Source organism: Lolium rigidum, chromosome 7 (genome assembly GCF_022539505.1).
Source record: "Lolium rigidum isolate FL_2022 chromosome 7, APGP_CSIRO_Lrig_0.1, whole genome shotgun sequence".
Classification (NCBI taxonomy): domain Eukaryota; kingdom Viridiplantae; phylum Streptophyta; class Magnoliopsida; order Poales; family Poaceae; genus Lolium; species Lolium rigidum.
The window spans coordinates 172,230,861-172,253,481 of NC_061514.1; the positions used below are offsets into that span (position 1 = coordinate 172,230,861).

The following is a 22,621-nucleotide window of genomic DNA, read 5'->3' on the forward strand; positions in this document are numbered from 1 at the left end:
AAATGGAACGGAGGGAGTAGTTAAATACGAGGTTTAATATGCACAAATGCGGTCGTCAAATGGCCACCGGCACTACTTTTGGATATTCTTCCCCTTTAATTTTAGGGAGATTCCATGGTTTGATTTGTGTCAAACTAAAGGTACCTACGATTAGCTTTTTCCCGGCAAAGCGGGCTTTTACTAAACTCACAGTTTGAATCAAGACGATAGAAGACAAAGTTCATACCAGGTCTCGCACAACTAGGGTTCACGCAGCTATAAAAAAAGGTAGAAGAATAAAGAAGTTGAAAAATATGATAGGAAAATTAGAGCGGATGATAACATTCTAGTTAAGCGAGTATTTGCTTTAAATCTTATGAGTTGTCATTGGCACTGTCTATCCTCTTCGACATCTCTTCTATATAAACTTTTCTTTTTTGGAAAAAATACGTATAAGGGAAACCCCTTTGATGATTTTTTTTGAAATAATAAGAACACATGAGAGAAATATAACTTCTCTAGGATATGCCATGCCATGAACCCAAGAGAGGAAACACGGTAAACCTTAATCGAACACATATACTCCTTCCGTCATATGAAAGTTATTTTAAATTTGCAAAAAAATCAATTTATATATAAACTACTTAGTATCTAGATATATCTAAATTTAGATAAGTCTAAGCCAATTTGTATGGGACAGGGAAATTACTATGAATATATCTCGAATACGGCTCCAAATCCTGGCAACGAGCTTTTGATATGCGACGGAAGTAAAGTGCAACACGAGAAGGCATCCAAAAAGAAGGAAAATTAAGGATGGCGAACGACCAGCAAGGATCACTTACGTATCTTGATTCTCCATACTTCGGTGGGGGTCCTGCTGTTCTGTTCGAAGATCAAGAAGTCGATCGATGCCTCCCTCTTCTTATCTACCAACAAGGACGATCCCCCTCTTGCCATGGACAAAGTCACGCACACATATAAAGGATCCAACGATCGCGGTGGCCGACCTCAGGACATGAGATCTACTCGGATACAACTAAAAGATATTATCCGTCAAAAACAAACTAAAAGGTATAGTCGGGGTTTTTTCTCTGACATGTGGGTTATATACTTATATCTTCTTTTTTTCCGTAGGAGACATGGCGGTTACATCTTCCCAGCCTCCCAGGCTTATGACTACCAAGGACATGCTTGATTTTCTCCCAGTATGTTTCCCCGTTTTTCCGCGTTCGTGGGAAACAGACTTTTTTTTTTGAACGAGAGTGGGAAACAGACTTGGGCCATCTTATATGCACATCGTTTGGTTAAGTCTTGGTGTATTTTCTGTCTGATATTTCTTTGTCCGCATATGTTGTTTACCTAAATGCAAATGCAAAATAGAGGTGTTTAGTTATGTGTAATACTATGTTCTTGTTACTGATACGTCTCCAACGTATCTATAATTTCTGATGTTCCATGCTTGTTTTATGACAATACCAACATGTTTTGTTCACACTTTATATCATTTTTATGCGTTTTTCGGAACTAACCTATTGACGAGATGCCGAAAGGCAAGTTGCTGTTTTCTGCTGTTTTTGGTTTCAGAAATCCTAGTAAAGAAATATTTTCGGAATCGGACGAAATCAAGACCGAAGGCCTTATAATTCCCGGAAGTTTCCGGAACACCGGAGAAAAGTCAGAGGGGTGCCAGGGGGGCCCCACACCACAGGGCGGCGCGGTCCAAGGGGGGGCGCGCCCCCCTATGGTGGCACCACCCCGTGGCCCCTCCGACTCCAATTCTCGGGCTATATAATCGTCCCTGACCTAAAAACATCAACAGAAAAGACGGAAACAGAGAAAACCATCCAGAGCCGCCGCCATCGCGAAAGTCCAATTCGGGGGACAGAACTCTCTGTTCCGGCACCTGCCGGGGCGGGGAATTGCCCCCGGAGCCATCTCCACCGCCGTCTCCACCGCCATCTTCACCGCCATCGCTGTCTCCATGATGAGGAGGGAGTAATTCACCCCTGGGGCTGAGGGCTCTACCGTAGCTATGTGGTCAATCTCTCTCTCTGTACTCCAATACAATGATCTCGTGAATTGCTTTGCATGATTGAGATCCATATGATGAGCTTTGTATCGCTACTAGTTTATGTGCTACTCATGTGATGTTATTAAAGTAGTCTATTACTCCTGCTTGGTGTAAAGGTGACTAGTGTGTGCACCGTGTGGTTCTTGTCGTAGGCTATGATCATGATCTCTTGTAGATTGTGGAGTTAATTATCATTATGATAGTATTGATGTGATCTATTCCTCCTTCATAGTGTAATGTGGACAGTGTGTGCACTATGCTAGTTCTTGGTTTATTTTGCAATGATCTATTATGCTCTAAGGTTATTTAAATATGAACATTGAATTGTGGAGCTTGTTAACTCCGGCATTGAGGGTTCGTGTAATCCTACGCAATGTGTTCATCATCCAACAAAAGAGTGTATGTAGCACATAAGAGAAAGAGTTATTTATTATGCGATCAATGTTGAGAGTGTCCACTAGTGAAAGTATGATCCCTATGCCTTGTTTCCAAACATCAAATCTCCGTTTATTTACTGTTCTGTTGCATGTTTACTCGCTGCCATATTTTATTCAGATTGCTATTACCACTCATATACATCCATACTACTTGTATTTCACTATCTCTTCGCCGAACTAGTGCACCTATACATCTGACAAGTGTATTAGGTGTGTTGGGGACACAAGAGACTTCTTGCTTTGTTGTTGTTAGGGATATCTTTGACCTCTTCCTCCCTGAGATCGATAAACCTTGGGTGATCCACTTAAGGGAAACTTGCTGCTGTTCTACAAACCTCTGCTCTTGGAGGCCCAACACTGTCTACAAGAATAGAAGCTCCCGTAGACATCAAGCACTTTTACAGCGCCGTTGCCGGGGAGGTAAGGTAAAAGGTATTCACATCCTCCGACTACTAAGCTATTTCCTAGCACCGTTGCCGGTGTGTGAGTGCTCGAAGCTATTTCCTTTAGATCCTGCAATTGCATCTTTTTGTTTCTTGTTTTTATTTTCACTAGTTAGGCATAATGGAAAACAACAAAAAATTTGGTGAGCTTTTTAATCTTTTTCCTGATTTAGAATTGTTTGGTGCGAACATTAAAAAACCAATGGAACCTTATTCGCATGCTAGTAGCGATGTTAGTATGAATGCAATTACTGCTAATGCTATGGAGAAGTCTAAGCTTGGGGAAGCTAGTTTTTGTGATCTTTTTAGCTTCCCATCTTTAGGGGAGAAAATTTGCTACGATAATACTTTATCTCCCATATGCGATAACTCTAATGATGCTTGTGATATTTTAAATGCACCTACTGAAAGTATTCCATATAAAATACCTATGAAAATTATTGAACGTGTTATGGATAACCGCTATGAAGGGGATGGAAGTGTCCATCCTGGAGATCATTTACAGTTTTTGCATGAATTATGCGGGTTATTCAAGTGTGCAGGTATCTCTATGGATGAAGTGAAGAAGAAATTATTCTCTATGTCGTTATCTGGTAAAGCGGCGCATTGGCATAAACTGCTGAAAGATGAGCATTCTCTTGATTGGAAGGATATTGTGCCTCTATTTTATTCTAAATTCTATCCTCCAAGTGAAATTCACAAAGACCGAAACCGAATATATAATTTATGGCCTCATGATGGAGAGAGTATTGCCCAAGCATGGGAGAGATTGAAGTCTTTAATGCTCAAATGCCCCAATCATGAGCTTCCAGGTAATATCATCATTGATAATTTCTATGCAAGACTTTCTTTTCAAGATAAGACCTTGCTGGATGCTACTTGTTCGGGATCATTCACGCGCAACAAAGAAGAGTTTAAAAGGGACCTTCTTGATCGGATTAAGGAGAACGCTGAAGATTGGGAGAACGACAAAGGTAAAGAGTCGGGTATAAATTATGATTATGAATGCATTGAAACTTTTATGGATACCGATAAATTTCGAAATATGAGTGCTACTTATGGTCTTGACTCTCAAGTTGCTGCGAGATCTTTATAAAGTCTTTGCTTCTCATTTTGAATTGCCTAAAAAGAATTTTGATAAGTATCATGAACCTTTTAAAGAGGCTTGCATGAAGAATGAAATTGTTGTTAATTATTGTAATAAGCATGCTCAAACTCCTAAGAATGCTATTTCCTATAAGCATGTTAATTTTTGTGGAATACATAGACCTTGTGGAATTAATCAAATCGAAGATGAATATTGTATCCATCATGCTAATGAAAAAACTAGAAAGTGGTTTAGGGCTCTAGAAGATCTTGGTAAAAAAGTTTGTGCCCTCTATCCTTTTATTTGTGAAGTTTGCCATGAAGTGGGTCATTTTAATTTTCAATGCTCCTCCAATGATAAATTGAACCCAATGAGTGCTGCAAATTTGTATTGTGATGATGAAATTACTCCTAATCGGCATGATGAACTTACTTTATTTTTGGGGTGTGAGGAACTGTCAAGAAAAATCTCTTTGTTGCATATGAGTGATCTTGATATTGATGATGTCCTGCATGGGTGTTTTTCTTATTGCATTGATAATAGCCATACAAATACTTACATCCAAAATATTTTAGAAGATGACACCTTGCCAAAATATGATAGGACCGCTGTGTGTTTTCAACTAATTAATGAAAAGGAGGGATCCTCCCAAGTTTCTTCTATTGTTTCCGAAAGTAAATCAGGTTATGCGGACAAGCCACCCTTCAAGCCTCTTCCTCCTAAAGAAGGGAACAAGAAGAAGGGAACGAAGAAGAAGAAGAAGAAGAAGAAGAAGGAGAATAAAAAGAAAGAGGTAACGGCGTATCCCAGCGTGAATGAGATAACGCTAGGTAACAGTAAGTATGTTGCTCCTAATGATTATTATGATAATGAATCTGAATACGATGATCTTCCTATGCCCTTTACATACATTAGCGATCATGATTTGAATGAGCACACTACTTTTGATATTACAAATCTCCGGGAAACTAATTCTGAAAATGATGATAATAATTGCCATAGTGTCGGTGCTATCCATGCTTCCTCCCATAATGATATAGAAAGCTCTAAGCTTGGGGAAGAGGTGTTTGAAAATCCTTTAGCTACTGGTCATTATGTTCTTGATACATCTCCTTCTAATAACAATGATGGTGTGGACACGGATAAACCGACTTGTGAAAGATAACTATTCTATTTCCTATGATGACACTCGTGCCCCAGATCTACGATGATTATTATAAAGAATGCTATGATATAGGTTCTAACTATCCTTATGAAACTTGTCATAGTCATGATTGGATTACCAAAAACAATTCCCTTAATATGCAATTTGTTTACCATGTTCAAATTCTTGATAATAATCTTACTCCAATTACTATTAATGAGAATAACTCTTCTTATGCCAAATTTAATGATACTTCTATGCATATGAATCATGATAAGAATGTTTTAAGTGATGGGTATATTGTGGATTTCATCAATGATGCTACTGAAAGTTATTATAAGAGAGGGAAATATGGTTATATGCGTTTCAATAATATTAAGTTTCCCCTCTTTATGTCGAGAATCTTGAAGTTACTCGTATTTTATCCTCTTATGCTTGTCACTTTGTTCTTCATGAATTCATTTGTGTACAAGACTCCTCTTCATAGGAAGCATGTTAGACTTAAATGTGTTTTGGATTTGCTTCTTGATGCTCTCTTTTGCTCCAAATACTATTTCCTGCGAGCGCAACATTAAAACTGCTGAGCCCATCTTAATGGCTATAAAGAAAGAACTTCTTGGGAGATAACCCATGTGTTATTTTGCTACAGTACTTTGTTTTATATTTGTGTCTTGGAAGTTGTTTACTACTGTAGCAACCTCTCCTTATCTTAGTTTTGTGTTTTGTTGTGCCAAGTAAAGTCTTTGATAGTAAAGTGAATACTAGATTTGGATTACTGCGCAGAAACAGATTTCTTTCTTTGTCACGAATCTGGGTCTAATTCTCTGTAGGTAACTCAGAAAATTAAGCCAATTTACGTGAGTGATCCTCAGATATGTACGCAACTTTCATTCAATTTGAGCATTTTCATTTGAGCAAGTCTGGTGCCCTTTTAAAATTCGTCTTTACGGACTGTTCTGTTTTGACAGATTCTGCCTTTTATTTCGCATTGCTTCTTTCGTTGTGTTGGGTGGATTTCTTTGTTCCATTACCTTCCAGTAGCTTTGAGCAATGTCCAGAAGTGTTAAGAATGATTGTGTCACCTCTGAACATGTGAATTTTTAATTATGCACTAACCCTCTAATGAGTTTGTTTCGAGTTTGGTGTGGAGGAAGTTTTCAAGGGTCAAGAGAGGAGGATGATATACTATGATCAAGGAGTGTGAAAGCTCTAAGCTTCGGGATGCCCCGGTGGTTCATCCCTGCATATTTCAAGAAGACTCAAGCATCTAAGCTTGGGGATGCCCAAGGCATCCCCTTCTTCATCGACAAATTATCAGGTTTCTTCTCTTGAAACTATATTTTTATTCGGTCACATCTTATGTACTTTACTTGGAGCGTCTGTATGTTTCTTGTTTTTGTTTTTGTTTGAATAAATGCTTGAGTGGGAGAGAGACACGCTCCGCTGGTTCGTATGGACACATGTGTTCTTAGCTTTTAATTTTCATGGCGAAGGATGAAACTGCTTCGTTAATTGTTATATGGTTGGAAACGGGAAATGCTACATGTAGTAACTGGTATGATGTCTTGAATAACTTGATACTTGGCAACTGTTGTGCTCATGTTTAAGCTCTCGCATCATATAATTTGCACCTATTAGTGAAGAAATACATAGAGCTTGTTAAAATTTGGTTTGCATGAGTGGTTTCTCTAGAGTCTAGATATTTTCTAGTGAGGTGTTTGAACAACAGGGAAGACAATGTATAGTCTTATAATGCTTGTAATATGTCTTTTATGTAAGTTTTGATGTACTAGTTTATGCTTGTGTTTGCTTCAAACAACCTTGCTAGCCTAAGCCTTGTATCGAGAGGGAGTACTTCTCATGCATCCAAAATCCTTGAGCCAACCACTATGCCATTTGTGTCCACCATACCTACCTACTACATGGTATTTATCCGCCATTCCAAAGTAAATTGCTTGAGTGCTACCTTTAAAATTCCATCATTCACCTTTGCAATATATAGCTCATGGGACAAATAGCTTAAAAACTATTGTGGTATTGAATATGTACTTATGCACTTTATCTCTTATTAAGTTGCTTGTTGTGCGATAACCATGTTTCAGGGGACGCCATCAACTATTCTTTGTTGAATATCATGTGAGTTGCTATGCATGTCCGTCTTGTCCGAAGTAAGAGAGATCTACCACCTTAATGGTTGGAGCATGCATATTGTTAGAGAAGAACATTGGGCCGCTAACTAAAGCCATGATTCATGGTGGAAGTTTCAGTTTTGGACATATATCCTCAATCTCATATGAGAATAATAATTGTTGCCACATGCTTATGCATTAAAGAGGAGTCCATTATCTGTTGTCCCGGTATGGATGTCTAAGTTGAGAATAATCAAAAGCGAGAAATCCAAAATGCGAGCTTTCTCCTTAGACCTTTGTACAGGCGGCATGAAGGTACCCCATTATGACACTTGGTTAAAACATGTGTATTGCGATGATCCGGTAGTCCAAGCTAATTAGGACAAGGTGCGGGCACTATTAGTATACTATGCATGAGGCTTGCAACTTGTAAGATATAATTTACATAACTCATATGCTTTATTACTACCGTTGACAAAATTGTTTTCTTGCTTTCAAAACCAAAGCTCTAGCACAAATATAGCAATCAATGCTTCCCTCTACGAAGGGCCATTCTTTTACTTTTATGTTGAGTCAGTTTACCCATTTCTCTATCTTAGAAGCAAACACTTGTGATTAGCTGTGCATTGATTCTTACATACTTGCATATTATACTTGTTATATCGCTTTGCATTGACGATTATCCATGAGATATACATGTTACAAGTTGAAAGCAACTGCTGAAACTTAATCTTCCATTGTGTTGCTTCAATGTCTTTACTTGGAATTTATTGCTTTATGAGTAACTCTTATGCAAGACTTATTGATACTTGTCTTGAAAGTACTATTCATGAAAAGTCTTTGCTATATGATTCAATTGTCTACTCATTGCATTAATATTGTTTTGAATCGCTGCATTCATCTCATATGCTTTACAATAGTATGATTAAGATTATGTTGGTAGCATGTCACCTCAGAAATTATCTTTTATCGTTTACCTACTCGAGGACGAGTAGGAACTAAGCTTGGGGATGCTGATGCGTCTCCAACGTATCTATAATTTCTGATGTTCCATGCTTGTTTTATGACAATACCAACATGTTTTGTTCACACTTTATATCATTTTTATGCGTTTTTCGGAACTAACCTATTGACGAGATGCCGAAAGGCCGATTGCTGTTTTTCTGCTGTTTTTGGTTTCAGAAATCCTAGTAAAGAAATATTTTCGGAATCGGACGAAATCAAGACCGAAGGCCTTATAATTCCCGGAAGTTTCCGAAACACCGGAGAAAAGTCAGAGGGGTGCCAGGGGGGCCCCACACCACAGGGCGGCGCGGCCCAAGGGGGGGGCGCGCCCCCCTATGGTGGCACCACCCCGTGGACCCTCCGACTCCAATTCTCGGGCTATATAATCGTCCCTGACCTAAAAACATCGACAGAAAAGACGGAAACAGAGAAAACCATCCAGAGCCGCCGCCATCGCGAAAGTCCAATTCAGGGGACAGAACTCTCTGTTCCGGCACCCTGCCGGGGCGGGAATTGCCCCGGAGCCATCTCCACCGCCGTCTCCACCGCCATCTTCACCGCCATCGCTGTCTCCATGATGAGGAGGGAGTAATTCACCCCAGGGCTGAGGGCTCTACCGTAGCTATGTGGTCAATCTCTCTCTCGTACTCCAATACAATGATCTCGTGAATTGCTTTGCATGATTGAGATCCATATGATGAGCTTTGTATCGCTACTAGTTTATGGGCTACTCATGTGATGTTATTAAAGTAGTCTATTACTCCTGCTTGGTGTAAAGGTGACTAGTGTGTGCACCGTGTGGTTCTTGTCGTAGGCTATGACCATGATCTCTTGTAGATTGTGGAGTTAATTATCATTATGATAGTATTGATGTGATCTATTCCTCCTTCATAGTGTAATGTGGACAGTGTGTGCACTATGCTAGTTCTTGGTTTATTTTGCAATGATCTATTATGCTCTAAGGTTATTTAAATATGAACATTGAATTGTGGAGCTTGTTAACTCCGGCATTGAGGGTTCGTGTAATCCTACGCAATGTGTTCATCATCCAACAAAAGAGTGTATGTAGCACATAAGAGAAAGAGTTATTTATTATGCGATCAATGTTGAGAGTGTCCACTAGTGAAAGTATGATCCCTAGGCCTTGTTTCCAAACATCGAATCTCCGTTTATTTACTGTTCGTTGCATGTTTACTCGCTGCCATATTTTATTCAGATTGCTATTACCACTCATATACATCCATACTACTTGTATTTCACTATCTCTTCGCCGAACTAGTGCACCTATACATCTGACAAGTGTATTAGGTGTGTTGGGGACACAAGAGACTTCTTGCTTTGTGGTTGCAGGGTTGCTTGAGAGGGATATCTTTGACCTCTTCCTCCCTGAGATCGATAAACCTTGGATGATCCACTTAAGGGAAACTTGCTGCTGTTCTACAAACCTCTGCTCTTGGAGGCCCAACACTGTCTACAAGAATAGAAGCTCCCGTAGACATCAGTTACCTACTTCAAATATGGTGATCTTACCACCACAATGCTAAATAACACCATATATACCACTTAGAAAATACACATACCAATGCACTTATACAGTTAACATCCATATTAGTAGACATGTTAACACTTGCGACAATCAAGGATTCACACTAACATCCATCATTAAAAGCTCACAGGCCACACAAATCCACAAAAAGTTCTCGGGTCTCTCACGCTCGAGGGACTCCGGAAGCCACCCCCATGTAACATTAGGTAAGACCTCATCCATCATGATTGCCCTAGTCGTTCTTGCCGCCGGTGGTGAGCATCTACTGCGACTCGGAACGGCACAACGTCAGGCAAGTGCGCGAGGATGATTGCGGGGAGGAGATGAGGTGGAAGGTGAGGTGGCGACGCTGAGCATTGGTGGAGCAGACGAGATGGCGGCCCTTGACGGCTTTCCAGCGTGCTACTTCCAAGGTGTGCAGGCGACGCGGGCCCGCCTTTGGCCCGACCTTGGCCAGTAGGTTATGACCAGTACACACGTTGGCTCGACGCGGTTGTTGATGCGACGGTGTATGCCGGCGTGAAAGTGTAGCGGCACTCGGGAGACGGCGGCATGGGCCTAGTTTGGGTCCAATTTGGGCCCAGCGGGCGGGCTAAGTGCGACAAACGTTTTTGCCTGTAGTCCCTAGGCAAATTTTCGCAATTTGTTTGATGCTACATATGTGTTCTTTAATACTACAAAGTCGTATGTGTTTTGTTGCGAACACGCACAAGCGACGTGTTACAACGATTTTGGACCTTTGCTTCAAAACTTTGCTCATTGTTGTAACAAATTTATAATAGCACAATTTTTTTCTACGAGGTCTCCTATGAGGTTTCGTCGGACTATTTTTTGGTCCGACTTTTTTTTATTCGAAATTTATTTTGCTGCAATGAAGCAAATGCCGGAGAGTTTTTTCCTTTAGAAAAATATTTGCGGGATTTGGGGCAAGGATAGGTATTTTTCAAAAAAAAATTATCTAACCATTTTTGCTACAATGAAGGAAATGCGGGAGGGCTTTTTTTACTTCAATGAAGCATTTGCGGGATAGGGCTAGATTGGACATGTGTCAATCACACGAGGTGAGGGGTCCATTGGTGCAACCCGAACATTTTATTAAGGATGGCAATGGGTCTGGGAAGTGCCTCCACATCCCCATCCCCATTTAATAATCGAGGAGACCTTTTCCCATCTCCATCTTCATTGGATTCGGGGCGGGGATTGAGTTCTCCATTAAGAAGCAAAATTCAAATGATCTTCTCACAGTTTTATCATCTTACTTGATTTACACATAAAAACAACCAACTTTATAATATGTACCTGGTAAATGAGAACTAATTAGTAACATATACTAAATATTATTAAAATATACTACACTACACACAATATTATAGCATACTCCATATAAAAATGTATCGATTATATGTATATACAAGTATAACGGGCATTGCGGGGAACGGGATGGAGAGACATTTTAATCTTCATTCCCATTTTAGATAGCGGTGATCAAAATTTCACATACCCGTCTCTTTATAGATGAATTTCCCATGGATTTGCGGGGAAAGTAGCCCATTGCCATCCCCACATTTTATTCCGCAGAAAAAAAAAGATCTGAGTATAAATGACACCATTTTCGGTAAATAGAGTATGTTATCCTCTTAATCTAGATTCATGTATTTGCATTTAGTTTTGGTTTTACTCTTCACGTAGTTAGGGGCAATGGACGTCCGTGCGTCCGATCAGTGTGCTAGCTCGCCGTTGCCGGGGCGTGTGGTCGTGGTTGGAGAAACGGCGGCATGGCCTGGGTCGGTGCAGGGAAGCTCTGTTCGTGCGTGAGACCAGGACCAAGTTGTTAGCTAGTTTAATTTAATGGAGTTTGTTAGCTAGCACGTGCATGCCCTTGAGTTGAGAGCATCTCCTAAATCGTTCCTCAAACCGGGCGCCGGATCGAGCGTTTGGGGGACGTGTTTTATTCGTGCCGTGATTGGGGGACGTCGCCCCCAATCGCGTGCCCCAAACATCGCCCCAAACATTAAAAATAATTTAAATAGATAGAAGAAAACTCTTTACTAATATTCAAATTCGGTTCAACATAAACAAATTACATATAAAACTTCGAAAAAACATAATTAAATTACATATAAATTATTGTAAACTACTTCTTCTTCGATGATGGCCCCGCCTCGTCGTCGTCATCATGGTGGCGCTTCCTGCTCGTCACCTCTTCCGAAAAGGCGGTGTCGGCCGACGCGTCGGAGGAACTAGTGTCCTCCTCGTCGTCGCCGGTGTTCGCCGACTGCGCCTTGGCCTTGGCCTTCGCTTTCGCGTTCGCCTCCGCCTTCGCACGGGCCGCCGCCGCCGCCTCCTCTGACCCTTCCTCCTCCGCGTCCTCCTCCACGCCCAGTCATTCCTCCGCGCTGTCAACTGGCGGCGGGGAATCGTCGCCGCTGCTGGGCGTCCGGGTACTGTCCCACCAATGGCACCATCCAGCAGGCTTGCCCTCGCTGGAGGTGTCGGATGGAAGCTCCGAGATGTAGCTCATCGTCGCTGGAGGTGTCGGATGGGAGCTTAGATGAATGGCGGCCGGTTGAAGATCCAAAAGCGCCAACGTACGGGTCTTATTGAGCGCGGATGAACGGCGACGCAGAAGTCGACGAGAGAGGCGGTTGCTCTTCCGAGGAGTCCGCGCTCCATTCCGGCGGTTGGCGCGTCGGTCGACGCGATTGCCAATGCGACGGTTCTGCTTCCCGGCAACTGCACCGTCGCTACGTAGGCGGCGGTTGAGCATCCGAGCCGTTGACGCGTCGAGCCCGCCCCTCCTCGCCTCTCATTTCGTTGTGTCCGGCGTGCCCGGAGCGTCTCTTGTGTAGGACACCGTATTGAGCCGCGTCGGACAAAAAAGGCCTCTGGGACGCGCGGCTGGGAACATCTTTTTGGCCGGCGTGCCCCAAATCCCTTTGGGGGACGGTTTGGGAGACCCAACTGGAGATGCTCTGAGCCTCTGACATGGTTATATGTTTGTGGCCGTTGTAGTGCATGGAGTGCGTGGAGTTAGTGGGTGAGTGGCTCACGGCCGTGCGTGAGCCTATAAATGGCACTGTAAACAGTACTCCCTCCGTTCTGAAATAGTCTACATTTTAGCCCCAAAATTTGTTCTGAAATACTCAACATTCTAGCTTTTAGTCAACAACAACACTGAAAACGAGGTGATTTTACTCTCTTTATTGGATGTTGTTATTTTTAATGTAGTTTGGATTGATTGTTCAAATATCTAAGTAGTACTAATAAATGCACTACTAATTTGTCTCATTTTTTCTAGAATGTAGACTAAATTAGAACGGAGGGAGTATGTTTGATTGACGAGAAGAAGAGAATAGAGTGAAGCCGTTCATCGGCGAGGCGTATGGGAACAACATGATTCATTGCTTGGGTGCTACTGCACCTATTCGTTACACCTTCACAAAGTTATTCGATAGAAATTCCAAAGTTTGCAAATCTGTAGCTAGCTTCTCCAATCCTAAAGCGTGGGGATCAAAATCATTTGTGGCATCTAGCTTTGCTTACCACGGGAGCAAGCATCTCAATATTCAGCTATAAAACAGGCTCCGTCGATCTGCTAAAGGCGATCGAAGCTATAATTTGAGGCCTGAGATTATCAGGTAGATACACTGAGGTAATCATGGCGCAGCAAAGTGGGAACGATCTGAAACCTCAATTGGAGAAGCTGCTCCAGGCGTTCGACGACGAGGACGACCGGGATCTGCTTCACAGGACGGAACTCGACCACATCTTCCGCATCCTCAGGGCGAACAAGGACAAGATCACCTCGCGGCCACCGGACGTGGAGAAGAAGGAGGAGCTGCCCGAGCTACTGCGCAAGATCGACGAAGCGCTGCAGCAATGCAAGGCACGGTCCAAGCAGCCGCAGCAGTCTGACAACGCCAAGAGCAAGAAGATGACGCTGCCGTCGGTGAGCGACTGCAACCCTTTCAAGTCCCGATCGCCGGACTTCTCCGTCGAGCCATTGCTGCAGCAGACCATCACCATCCTCGGTGACGCTCCTTCTACCTCTGCTCCTGCTGCTGATCATGATGCAGCTGGTGAAGACACGGTGCTCTACGAGTGGACGACGAGCTACGTGGACGAGGACCGCATATACGGCTGGGCCGACGAGGCGGACAAGGTGGTCGACGCCCTCGTCGGCCTCCAAGAGGAGGGCAAAGAGGATCAATTGCTGTTCAGGGCGGCGGGCATCACGGGGATCCACGGCAGCGGCAAGACGGCGCTGGCGCAGAAGGTATTCGTCCACGACAGGATCAAGGACGCCTTCCCTCTCAGGCTCTGGGTCTGCGTCGGCCCGCCGGACCACGAGGACAGGTTCAACCTCCTCTATCGGATGCTTGACAACCTCGGCCTCGACACCGCCAAGGTCGAGGCCATCGTCGACAATGCCGACGTCGTCAAGGCAGCTGCTGAAGACAAGGACAAATCCAAGATCGGTGTGCTGCTCTTCATCCTGTACGTGACGCTGTACAAGACGGGGTACCTCATCGTGTTCGACGACATCAGGGCGTACGATGGCAGCAACGGCTGGTACAGCAACCTGACGCTACAGCCACCTAAGAAGGGCGAGTGGTACGAGCGGCTCGCCTACGGCCTGCCCAAGGCGAGGAAGAGCGCGGTGCTCGTCACCTGTCGCAGTGAGGACGATGCCAGGACCATGGTGCGCACCGGCCGCGTGTTCCGCCCACCAGGCCTCGGCGTCGCCGAGGGATGGAAGCTTTTCGAGCGGGAGTACAAAGAGGCCAAGAAAAAGAGCAAGAAGGAGAAGGAAGAGAAAGAGAAAGACAAGGACGGGAAGGAGGAGAAGAAAGAGGAAGACGAGATTTACAAGGAGCTGGAACAGATGAAGGAGCAGATCGTCGGCAAGTGCCTAGGCCTGCCGGTGGCCATCGTCCAGGCGGCCAAGGGCTTCGCCTTGATGGAGCACAAACCCAACGATCCACCGAAGGCGGAGGATAAAGCTCTCCCGGATGAGACTGTGCCTAGCAAGACCGAGCCTGCAACTCAGGCTACGGAGGCTAATCAGCCTGTTAATTAAGAGACTCTGCGTGGTTGTTGCTGTAGTTTTTGTTTTTTTACTGTCGACTGTGCTTTTTCTCGGGCCCTTGGTTTACTATGGAGGTTTTTTTTTTCTTCTTTTGTTCACCGCTTGATTACGGAGTTTGCATTTGTTTTTTTTTTGTTGTATTTTTTTTTGCAGTGAGATTGTGTAATGTTTGTTTGACCAACCATGCAGAGGCATCTCCTAATTTGATTTTCTCAGCCACCAAAGATTTGAACTAGCAATTCTTTGAAGTTCTCTCATAACATGCAATTCAGACATTGAGTAACTTTGGGGGAAAAAGTTTTGGTAATTCCTAGTTGCATGAAACTTTCGTACATCTAGATCGCCTAAAAACCGCGTACCGATTAGACCATTCACACTACGGTCTAGAAACAGTTCCAAAGGTTCTCTCCTGTCGGTCCAATACACCACACAGTTTTTTTTTTTTGAGGATGAGGGGGGGGGGGATCCCCACCGCTTGTTATTTCGTTACCCGAAAATGGCTACACAACCGGTCTATATGTACATCATGAGGAAATATTGGGGGGGGGGGGGGTGTAATGTCTCAGGTTTAGAGACGATCGAGGGGTAGATTTTAGAAAGGGATGTGCATTGCATCGTAAATTCTGGGAAAATTTCGCGCTTTTAAAACAAAACTGCATCGAAGGGGGACAAATTTCTCTCTCGACACCTTACAGGGTTAGGGTTTCGAGAGTGCGACAAACTTGCTTCTCATTCAATTAAGTTAGGGTTTTGAGAAGAGAGGAGAGAAGTACATTACAACTTTAAGTTGCATGATTGAATTCAAACCACTTGTGTTTGAATTTCAAATTCAAACACTATATGATTATTTCATAATTCAAATTGAGTAATTCATTAAAATATGAATAATCAAGGATATTAAATTATACAATATATAAATAAAAGCTCATTAGAGAAACTTTGAGCTTTATTGATAATCACACAAGATACATTGTCTTTACTATATTCAGATTTGGAATATAAAAGATTACAACACATTACAAGAATTGACAAAATGGAAAAAGAAAAAGAAAGAAAATTACAATGAAATAATCTATCCTAAACTACAAGTTGCTCTTCATAAAATCTTGGATCAAGATGATCTTGCACTTCATCTTGATCATCTCCAAGTTCCCTGCACACAAACAAAGCAAAACACAAGTTATGCCAAGTGGCATTGCCACTTGGCAGGTTAGCAAGAAAATGGTTATTGGAGAGGATATGACCACAAGCTGCCGAGCTGATCCTCTCACAGCCCAAGTCCCAAGCACCAGGTACACACACACACTAGCTACTCACACAGCTTGTGTGCATGCACAACAGCAACTCGCACAGCCAGTGAGTCACCAAGTATTGCCGAGCAAGGTCTTGTCGACCGCGAGAAGAAAGGGGCCAGACAGATAAAAGCCTCCACAGTAAACCCTAACCAGTCCATCGACACAAGCAGCTGGGTAAGTGCATCAAGAACACAAGAACACTTAGAACAGGAAGAACAGCAAACCACCAGAAATCATCCAGGGACAGTTTCACCAAGAACTGTCAACTGTGAACTAGCACAAGATGGAGTAGAGCAAGCTCAAGCTAGCCAGGAGGAGCAGGGCAAGCTTAAGTCATCAATCAGAAGCAAACCTCTACACCAATACCAAATTTCTAGGAGCTGAAGTGAGGTATACCAGATAAACATGAGCAAACCATGGTTTTGCTCATAACTAAGCATGTGCATATGTCACAGAAGCAAAAGAGGGTAGAAACCCTGTTTGTATCATCATCTGGTTACTAAACCATTTGGTGCAAGCAAAAATGGGAGAGGCCAATAGGAAATCATCCAAGGGGGACACTAGTTATGTCAAATCAGTGGCACAACTAAGGAAATCCAGCAAAGGATGGATTCACAGCTAGCCTAGCCAAATCACCTAGCACCTACAGCTAGTAATACCATCAGACAGATAGGCAACCTGTGCCTATTTTTGTTTGTCAACAGTAAAGCTCACTGGAAATCCAACAAGGGATTGTCCAGTGATGCATTCATCAAGCCACAGCTAGCCAACAGGGGTGGGAGCTTCCTGAACAGCAAGATTGCTGTTGAGGCCACCTCAACCACTGAAACAGCCCCAAATCACAAGCCTTGCACAGTTATCATCACCAGAAGGGTTCAAATGATGGACTAGGGTACACAACCAAGGGTTGGCATCCATCTAGCCTGTCACAATTAAAAAGATGATCATAACTGCAAGCAGTTCACATCATTTATCCATTCAGCCAAGCAAGTCAACACAGATAAATGAAATACACAAGCAATAGATGCACCAGAGCCTCGCAGATGATCCAATGGATCATTGCAAGCATTAGCTGATGCTTAAGCAAGATAAAACAATAATGAAAATAAGTCCATAAATTCTTTTGGACTTTAAAAACACCTTGACAACATTTCAAGGTTGTATTTTACCCTAAATAGAGTATCCCTAAATTATTCTTAGTATCAACCTCTCACATGAAATAATAAGACATCGGAAAAGGGGGAACAAACCCTAAAACTGGAATCATGCATAAATGCTTCTTTAACCATTGCCCTTATCGGACAATGATGCTATTTTTTCAGAAACAGAGGACAAGGGTCAGTCCACACCATCCAACTGCAACACTTTGCAGTGTTCAGGCAAGTTCATCACTTGCTCATGTCATTTGAGTATTTTTACCAAATTACTTGCAAAGTACTATGTTTATCACTATCGCATGAAAAGCAAAACCACTATTTTCATAACTATGAATATGACTAAGTGGTGGGCAATGGAACCATGGATTGTGTTGATATGGTGGAGGTTCCATTGCAAGGGTTTATATCCATCTAGGATTAAACAACAAATGTCGTCCGATGATTCTTGTGCCGTAATACCCGTGTTAACCATAAGATCCAGAGTGGGACGGAGTAGTCAAAAGTGTTTCCACCTCTCGTTCATCAACGAACGCGCTTTACCGTAGTACACTTGTAATCCAAGGGGGCAAGCGGTGAGGCTGGGGAGTCCTAAGTCCCCACGGCATTGTCCGTAGTACACTTGTCGCCCGAAGGAGCAAGCGGTGAGGCTGGGGAGTCCTAAGTCCCCACGGTATTGCGGTCTATGAGGGGTTTCAACGACCGGCGAAGGTATCAGGCCGTCGTGCCTGGTATTAGTCGAGGTCGGATGGTATCCTTGGATACGCTGACCGGCGAGGACCCAAGGTCGGAATTGCAACAAAGGGTGGGTGTTTGAGGTAGCGGAGGAACATGATTGGCTAGACCTTATACCGGGCCTCACGCCAAAGGAAGTGTGGACGAGAAAGCTGCCCGGTTGGCACCAAGGTTAAGATCTCTTATGGGTAAAGCAACACACCTCTGCAGAGTGTAATGAATCGTGACCTGTGATACGTCCAAAATGTATCTACTTTCCCGAACACTTTTTCTATTGTTTTGCCTCTAATTTGTGTATTTTGGATACAACTAACACGGACTAACGCTGTTTTCAGCAGAACTGTTCTGGTGTCTCGTTTTTGTGCAGAAATCCAACTTTCAGGAAAATCCTCGGAATTTATGCGAAGGGTCTTATTTTTCCAGAAGATTGACGGAGCCAGAAGGGCAAGCCAGGTGGAGGCCCGAGGGCCCCACACACTAGGCCGGCGCGGCCCAGGAGGGGGCGCGTGACCCTAGCGTGTGGCCCCCTCGGCCGGCCTCCGACGCCCTCCTCTGGACTACTTAACGCCTTCGACCTTAAAATGCACGGGGAGTAAGAAGAAATCGCCAGATACCATCCAGTACGCCGCCACCGTCGCGAAACTTCGTCTCGGGACCAGAAACTCCGTTCTGGCACTCCGCCGGGACGGGGAATTGGAGGAGATCATCGCCATCATCACCACCGACGCCTCTCCATCGACCAGCCATGTTTCCCCCATCCATGTGTGAGTAATTCCCCCGCTGTAGGCTGAAGGGGATGGTAGGGATTGGATGAGATTGGTCATGTAATAGCGTAAGATTGTTAGGGCATAGTACCTAGTGTCCGTAATTGGTACTTTTATGATATTGTTGCAACTTGTTATGCTTAATGCTTGTCACTAGGGCCCGAGTGCCATGATCTCAGATCTGAACATGTTATCAATTCATGATGATATTCATTGCTTTATGATCTTACCCGCAAGTTGTATACACGTATTGTTGTCCGGAACCCGAGGCCCCAAAGTGACAGAAATTGGGACAACCGAAGGGGAAGGCAGTGATATGAGGATCACATGTGTTCACGGAGTGTTAATGCTTTGCTCCGGCGCTCTATTAAAAGGAGCACCTTAATTTCCAGTAGATTCCCTAGAGGCCCGGCTGCCACCGGCTGGTAGGTGACATAGGCATCCCCAATGGGCCTGCCGACGATGGTACCCGGGGTTTACTGAAGGCCCACTACCCGAAGAATAAGAAGGTTCGGAAGCCCAAGATATTGTTAAGGAAAGCTAGAGTTGTAATAGGAAACATTATTTGTAATCTTGCGGGAAGATTTAGAAACTTGCCCGGACTCTGTAACTTGTACAATACGAAACCCTTGGCTCCGCCTCCTATATAAGGGGGAGTCGAGGGACGCGGAAAGGATCGAATCATTGTCTCTCAAACCCTAGTTTTTACATCGTCGAGTACTTTTCGGCTGAAACCTTCGAGATCTACTTGCCCTCTACATCTAACAAAACCCTAGTCTACAATCCGTAGGCATTGACAAGTTAATCCCTTGTCAATTGGCGCCGTCTGTGGGATCTAGAGGTTGCAAGGAGCTGATCTCGATGGCACGTCCCAGAATCGTCGACTTCGTCGGTGGCTAGCAATACGATGGATCGAGGTAAACAGGAAAAAACTGATCTAGTCGATTTTATTCCTCACCCGCCCTCCCGTATGGATGCATGTGCCTATCTGGAGGAGCCCATCGTCATGATGTTTGGAGAATTCCAATTTGGCGTCAATAAGGAAGGATCCTACCGTCTCTAAGTTCCGATCTCGTCGGAATTTTCAGCGGACGATTCTGACTTTTCGTCGAGTAACGAGGAGTTTTCATCGACACGCTTCATCGACACCAAGGCAAGCGGAAAGCTCACCAAGATCATCAGCAACACATCTTTCGAGTCGTCTGCGGACTCCGTTATAAGCAGCGATTCCGACAGCATCAACAGCTTCAACTTCATCGACAAATCTGCTGCCATCGGAAAGGTCTTCACCAATCTTTATGATGGTGTCACCAATCCCGACAAAAATCAATACTCAAAATATCATCAAGTGTACGCAATTGAAGAGGCAAGCCGAGCAGAACCAGAGACGTCAGAGGCTTTCGATGATTTGGGAAACCCATACATCGATCCCGCTGATCTCAGAAGAGGCTTAGGCACCAAATATGTCGGGACCTCACCTCGCGAAAGAGTCCAACTCCCGCAAGCAGCGTGGGATAGGGCTGCAAGAGCCATAGACGGTTCAGAACCAATGACCACAACCGCTATCGCCCAGGAATTACAAGCCTATCAATATAGACTTGCTCGTGTGAGTAGGGAGTTGGAAAAAGAAACAGCATCCTTGAATAGAAGGAAAGAGGCAGCATCCGCGTCAAGCAGGCGTCGAGCAGAGCTCAGTCAACAATCAGGAACTTCGGGAGATAGTCACAGAGAAGCTCGGAGGAGGGCAATATCTCGGCTGCAAAATATACCTGAAGCAGAGAGAGGCAACATAATTCAAAATCTCGACATGTCTTTCATGTCGATTGATACAAGGGGAAATATCATCCCGAAAACGCCAGAAGCAGGATACATGGCAACGCAAGCTTACATCCTCGCGTCCAGACCACCCCCCGGAGACCCGAGAGAAGCATTGTTCAATATGGCAATGGCTGGAGTTGGAGTCATGGGAACAGCATTCACAGCTACACCTCCCGAAGGAACTGCAAGGCAAAATAGTCCAAGACCTACTGCTGCAGTTCAAGATCCACCAAGAACAAGTGGGGCAAGAGATACGGCGGCTCAAGCAAGGGTAGACAGAGCGCGGCAAGAAAGAAGAGAACATCGGCATTCACCAGAAGTTGCCGATGAAGACTCGTGCGGGCTTCCGTGCTTTACGAGACGAGTCCGAAAAACCCGAGTACCAAAAGGGTTTAAGTTACCCGAGAATTTCAAAAAATTCGACGGTCTGCAGGATCCCGAGGATTGGCTCGTTGATTATCTCGAGATGGTGAAGCTGGTAGGAGGAACCAGAGCAACAGCCATGCAAAGTATCCAAGTCCACCTGAGTGGTGCCGCAAGATCTTGGATAAAGAAACTTCCCCCAGGTTCCATCGACAGCTGGGATAGTTTTGAAGATATTTCGTGAGAAACTTCCGATCCACCTGCAAGAAACCTGCGTCATTGGAAGAGTTGAGGGCGTGCCGACAGAAACACGACGAGTCGATGAGAAAATATATACAGAGGTGGAACATTATTAAAAACTCGGCAGAAGATATATCTGACGAGAGAGCAATAGACGCGTTCGTGGCAGGAATCCGACGGGGAGATTTCGTCGAGGACTTAGGGAGAACCAACCCCAAGACAATATCAGCACTGATGGAGATAGCCAACAAGTGGGCAGATGGAGAAGACGCAATATATAACAAGCGACACAGGTCGCCAGAAGAGGACCGCGGTCGAAATTTTCAAAATAGAAGGCGATTTTCCCGCCAGTTCTACAACAACGACGCTCCCGGCCACATATCAGCTGGCTTCCGAGGAAATCCTGGAGGAAATAGTCGAGATAACTACCAAAGAAGTAATGAACAACAAGGCGACAATAGAAGTGATTCTCGCGGTCTCAGGCAAAATAGTGGACCAAGGTTTCAAAGACCCTATGTGTCCCCCGAGGAGATGATGAACGGACCGTGTCAGATGCACTTTTTTCTCGATAGCAACGGAAAGAGACAGTCAGGACATCTCCAAAAAGACTGCCGCAACTTTCAGGCAATGTTGCGAGTGATGCGTGTAATTGACACGTCCGTTGGGAACCCCAAGAGGAAGGTGTGATGCGCACAGCGGCAAGTTTCCCTCAGTTAGAAACCAAGGTTTAATCGAACCGATGAGGAGTCAAGAAGCACGTTGAAGGTTGATGGCGGCGGGATGTAGTGCGGCGCAACACCGGAGATTCCGGCGCCAACGTGGAACCTGCACAACACAACCAAAGTACTTTGCCCCAACGAAACGAGTGAGGTTGTCAATCTCACCGGCTTGCTGTAACAAAGGGTTAACCGTATTGTGTGGAAGATGATTGTTTGCAAGAAAACAAGTAAAGAACAAGTATTGCAACAGATTTGTATTTCGAGTATAAAAGAATGGACCGGGGTCCACGAGTTCACTAGAGGTGTCTCTCCCATAAGATAAAAGCATGTTGGGTGAACAAATTACAGTCGGGCAATTGACAAATAGAGAGGGCATAACAATGCACATACATGGCATGATAAGTATAGTGAGATTTAATTGGGCATTACGACAAAGTACATAGACCGCCATCCAACCGCATCTATGCCTAAAAAGTCCACCTTCAGAGTTATCGTCCGAACCCCTTCCAGTATTAAGTTGCAAAGCAACGAGACAATTGCATTAAGTATGGTGCGTAATGTAATCAACAACTACATCCTCGGACATAGCGCCAATGTTTT

At 44.1% G+C, this 22,621-nt stretch overlaps 1 protein-coding gene across 1 annotated transcript; it reads left to right on the top strand.

The window, feature by feature from the left end:
- The first annotated feature begins 13,502 nt into the window (after positions 1–13,502).
- LOC124672281 (probable disease resistance protein At5g45490) lies at positions 13,503–14,924 on the top strand. Its single transcript, XM_047208538.1, has one exon. The coding sequence runs from the start codon at positions 13,503–13,505 to the stop codon at positions 14,922–14,924; it is 1,422 nt and encodes a 473-aa protein (XP_047064494.1).
- Positions 14,925–22,621: the final 7,697 nt, after the last annotated feature.

What these genes read in the sequence shown, in the direction of transcription:
- LOC124672281 (XM_047208538.1), top strand. Translation starts at nt 13,503, where the DNA reads ATGGCGCAGCAAAGTGGGAACGATCTGAAACCTCAATTGGAGAAGCTG.